Source organism: Sprattus sprattus (assembly GCF_963457725.1).
Source record: "Sprattus sprattus genome assembly, chromosome: 12".
Classification (NCBI taxonomy): domain Eukaryota; kingdom Metazoa; phylum Chordata; class Actinopteri; order Clupeiformes; family Clupeidae; genus Sprattus; species Sprattus sprattus.
The window spans coordinates 4,461,789-4,466,788 of NC_137910.1; the positions used below are offsets into that span (position 1 = coordinate 4,461,789).

At 49.6% G+C, this 5,000-nt stretch overlaps 1 protein-coding gene across 1 annotated transcript in view; it reads left to right on the forward strand.

Moving 5' to 3' along the window:
- The window catches only part of pdzd7a (PDZ domain containing 7a), a gene marked incomplete at both ends in the record, with an annotated part of 37,673 nt that overhangs the window by 3,808 nt on the left and 28,865 nt on the right, over window positions 1-5,000 (forward strand). The window contains 2 exons of the mRNA XM_080848675.1: window positions 3,024-3,084; window positions 3,981-4,445. Of these exons, the coding sequence (XP_080704801.1) occupies window positions 3,024-3,084; window positions 3,981-4,445 (526 nt within the window). The remainder of the gene's footprint in view (window positions 1-3,023; window positions 3,085-3,980; window positions 4,446-5,000) is intronic.

Consider the following 5,000-nt stretch of genomic DNA (forward strand, 5'->3'; position numbering starts at 1 on the left):
GTTCAAGGTTTCACCTTCAACTCAACTCGGTGCAGAAACTCCCATATGGCCCAGCAATAAATGTATAATTGGAAAACTGTTCCTGAACTGTAGCACTCTTGCCACATTTTATGCTCCAGTGCGCTCAAATTCTTTAAAAAAAAACGAACTCTGGAACTTTTAAAACACTGTGCATTAGTGCAACTCTAATGATAGAGAGAGAGAAAGAGAAAAAGAGGAAGAAAAAGCTCCATGACTGCATATGTAACTAGACATGCACAGGCCAAGGCCAGGCCTGCAGTCATAGCTGTTGGAGTCGTTGGTTCACCAAGACGGCCTCCTCTCCTTGTGTGGAGGAGAGGAAAAAGAGAGAGGGAGAGAGAGGGATGAGAGAGATGGGAAAGAGAGAGGAGAGAGAGAGAGAGCAAGAGGAGAGAGAGAGTGGAGGAGAGAGAGAGCAAGAGGAGAGAGAGAGAGAGAGTGAGAGAGTGGAGAGAGAGAGGGAGGAGAGAGAGAGTAAGAGGAGAGAGAGAGTGGAGAGAGAGAGGGAGGAGAGAGAGAGCAAGAGGAGAGAGAGAGAGAGAGTGAGAGAGTGGAGAGAGAGAGGGAGGAGAGAGAGAGTGGAGAGAGTGGAGAGAGAGAGGGAGGAGAGAGAGAGTGGAGAGAGTGGAGAGAGAGAGGGAGGAGAGAGAGAGAGAGAGAGTGAGAGAGTGGAGAGAGAGAGGGAGGAGAGAGAGAGTGGAGAGAGTGGAGAGAGAGAGGGAGGAGAGAGAGAGTGGAGAGAGTGGTGAGAGAGAGGGAGGAGAGAGAGAGGGAGGAGAGAGAGAGTGGAGAGAGTGGTGAGAGAGAGAGAGGGAGGAGAGAGAGAGCAAGAGGAGAGAGAGTGAGAGAGTGGAGAGAGAGAGGGAGGAGAGAGAGAGGATAAAGAGGGGGAGAGCGAGGGATGAGAGAGAGGGGAGAGAGACAAAGGGAGGAGAAAGAGAGGAGGGAGAGAGAGAGGCAGCAGACGAGGGCAGACGGTTGGCGTCCAGCCGTCACATTCCCACTCGCTGGCTCGCTCGTCCGCACACACACACACACACACACACACACACACTCGTCCGCTCACTCGCTTCACTCTCCGGTGGCTCGGGTTTCCCCTGTGAGAAACGGCCGTGCATTATTCACAAGGCAGGTGAGGATCGGGTTGTAATCAGCCGAAAGCTTCGTCTTACTGTATGTCTTTCCTCAAGACCCACCGCCCCCACAAATACAAACACAGCCCCTACAACTGTGTCCCCCTCTACCTCTGGCCTCACTCTGCAACATGGACGCTGGGCGTTAACATTAATGTGATATGTGAGGTAAAGCTGAAAGCACCTGTGTGTTCAGGTGTGTGCTTTTGCTAAACAGCTTGAGTTCCTTCTGTGTGAGTGTGAGTGTGAGTGTGAGTGTGAGTGTGAGTGTGTGTGTGTTTTCAGGTGTGTGCTTCTGCTAAACAGCTTGAGCTCCTTCTGTCAGCACCCTCTTTAGAGATGCCAGGAGGAGATGCCAGCCAGTGACTCTTTCCTGACCTCACCGCCCAGGTCATCTCCTGTCCCTCCCTTTGTTTTTCTCTCCTCCCGTTGGTGTCCTGGTGTGGAGGGTTTTTTGGAGGAGGGGTCAGAGGTCAACAAGGCTTCCCAGGAAACCTTTGGCACTGGTACAGTCTACTCTCCTACGTGTCAGAATGAGCTGTGCAGAGGTCACCTTCACTCCCCATCCGTTAAAAAGAGCAATGGCAACAAAGCTAGGAGCCAACCTCTTGACTTCCAATCTCAAGAATGGATTCAAACCTCCCCTTCCCTCTACTTGCATAAGACCAGCTGTGATGTCGTGTGTGTGTGTGTGTGTGTGTGTGTGTGTGTGTCTGTGTGTGTGTGTGTGTGTGTGTGTCTGTGTGTGTGTGTCTGTGTGTGTGTGTGTGTGTGTGTGTGTGTGTGTGTGTGTGTGTGTGTGTGTGTGTGTGTGTGTGTGTGTGTGTGTCTGTGTGTGTGTGTGTGTGTGTGTGTGTGTGTGTCTGTGTGTGTGTGTGTGTGTGTGTGTGTGTGTGTGTGTGTGTGTGTGTGTGTGTGTGTGTGTGTGTCTGAATACCCCTGTATGTGGACGGAGAGCAGTGATGGAGCTATAGGCCTCACCGTGGGCCCCTCACCATCAGATGGGTTCAGAGCACTGCGAAGGCAGCCCAGACCCAGAGGGCCCCAGGGGACGAATGACGAAACCGTCCCTGAATGCGAGCTCTCTGTCCTCTCTTCCTTCTCTCTCTCTCTACACTCTCTCTCTGTCCTCTCTCCCGCTCTCTCTCTCTCTCTCCCTCTCCCTCTCTTTACTCTCTCCCTCTCTCTCTCTCTTCACTCTCTCTCTCTCTCCCTCCCTCTCCCTCTCCATCTCTCTCTCCCTCTCTCTCTACACTCTCTCTCTCCCTCTCCATCTCTCTCTCCCTCTCTCTCTCTCTTCACTCTCTCTCTCCCTCTCTTCATTCTCTCTATCTCTATCTCTCTCTCTCCCTCCCTCTCTGTCCTCTCTCCCTCTCTCACTCTTCACTCTCTTCACTCTCTCTATCTCCCTCTCCATCTCTATCTCCCTCTTCCTTCTCTCTCTCTACACTCTCTCTCTCTCCCTCTCTCTCTCTCCCTCTCTCTCTCTACTCTCTCTCTCTCTACACTCTCTCTCTCTCTTCCTTCTCTCTATCCGGCCTGAGGAAACCAGAGAGGCTGATGGTGCCCTGCCCTGGCTTTAAAACCTCAGCTCTCGTGGAGAAATCCAACAATCCCACAATCCTTCACCCTGCACTAAAAACTACATTGCCCACAGCACTGTCTAACTTATTGTCTCAAGCAGCAGTCAAAGTAGCTATAAAGCAGGTTATTCAGGTATTAAATCTCAATCATTTGTTCTTTGGCACTTAAAATGTCTGCCTGAAGTCACTCCTCTAGATTACAGTCTTGATAGACAGTTGGCAGGCCTATGAGGTCATGCTATGGTGGATGAGTTTTAAGCGCATGTATTGTCTTTCCTTTTGACAGGAGGCGGGAAGATTCCCTGCTTACAAAGAAATGGTAGCGGAGTACAGCTGGCTTAATAAATGTACAGTATTCATTCAGTAATCTTCACTTTATTATTTCTTCATAAATATGAGAATGTTTTGTCTTTAAAAGTTAATAATGTACCTTGTACTTTAGCCTTTACCCAAAAATAGAACACACTGAAAATGAAATATTTTGTGTCTGTACTGTACACATGGTTCTTGGAAACACTCCAAAAGAAATACTTTCCAAAAAAATCCAATCTGTCATTTAGGGGTCAAATAAAAATATATATCCAGCCAGATTCTACACTAAGCTTTAAAGCAGAGCAGTGGCCACATGGCAATCCCTTACGGGTTTTTTTTTGGAAGTCGCTGCTTTTCTTTAATATGATGGAGTCTAAAAAAAAAAAACAGGGATTATCACATTCTGGTCCAAGTTCAGATAAGAGGTCTGGGATTGAGCGTGTTCTCACCGCAGGGTCAGAGTTCATATGTGGGCTATGGCATCCTTTAGATGAGGAGATAGTCGTTGGGCTTTGTATTTCTTTTTCTCATGTGTTTATAGCAGATGTAATTGGACTGTGTGCCAGGGGTCAATCAGATTGAGAGAAGTTCACACAGAAGTCAGTCTGTATGTCTATAGAAAGGGCATGTCTGTTCCCATCAGAATGCTTATGGTGGATAATATATTAAGTTTGAGAGATAAAGTAAATAAAGGAGATTTCTCAAGGCAATGACCTTTTAACATGGCATACAGGCATATCACTGAGATGAGTCCAAAAGCGAAGACAGTATGAACAGTCTCACTGAATAAAGGACTGTGTGTAATGTAGAAGGAGAGAGGGGTAGATCCCATGCTGTGTGTGTTAACATTTTAAACTATGTTCGACTGAATCATTTTTTGGTCATTTAGAACACTCATCTGTTCTTAACCATCCCACTTCCTGCCTTCCAGTGGCAAATGGGCTGGCTCCATCTTCCCAGGGTTCCGACTCCTTCTCGTCGGCCTCGTCCCTGTCCTCCGGCACCCCCCTCTCCTCCCTGAGTGGTCTCTCCCAGGTCATGTTCCCGCCGATGGGCTGCGAGATGGTGGACGTCTGCATCTCCACGGAGGACCACCGCTCTCGCCGGCCCAGCTCTGACCGCAGCGAGATGGCCATCCAGACCGACCCGCCGACGGCGGCCGCAGACAGGGCGGTTGCCGTGGAGACCAGCCGGACGCTAGGGGAGACGGTGCTGCTGAGGGACACGGTGATCCGCGGCGGCGGGACCTTCGGGCAGCCGGGGCATGCGGAGCGCAGCAGGACGTATTCGGCGGGGGAGAAGGAGACGCTGGACTCGGCCAAGACGGCCGTGCTGGTGGCCCTGAGCAAACCGCGCAGACCCCTGCGCCGCTCTCAAAGCCATATCACCGTGTCAGGTCAGACGTCCTGAATCTATGCCAAAACTTAACGCTGGATTCACCCGTACGCGTTGGAATGCGTTGAGCCGTTAAGGGCGACGGATCCCCATTCACTTTGAATGGGGTGTCGTCATCCAAAGTGAATGGGGATCCGTTAACCCTGACGCATCAACGCATTCTAACACGTACATGTGAACGGTGTGTGTGTACCTAACCCTGACCTGAGTTGGATAATTGTGTGATTATGTAGGTGCACAGGTGTTCCTAATGAGGGGCTCAGAGAGTGCATACTGTTCAGTACGTCTGCAGAGGCATGTGATCTGTAGGCTCCCACTCAGCCATGAAACAATACAGCATGGACAGAATACGTATATATCTGCCCAATCCATTGTGTACGCACTTAAGCTCCTCTCTTTAACAACCATTAGTGAAAGTCAACATGGATGTATTTACTAAAGAAAAGGTAAAGCAATTTGGGCAATTTAGGGGACGTACAACTACATGAATCTGTAGACTATACACAAAATGAATTGACTTATGTCATCTTGGCCTAGTCACAGTTCTGCCCTTGAT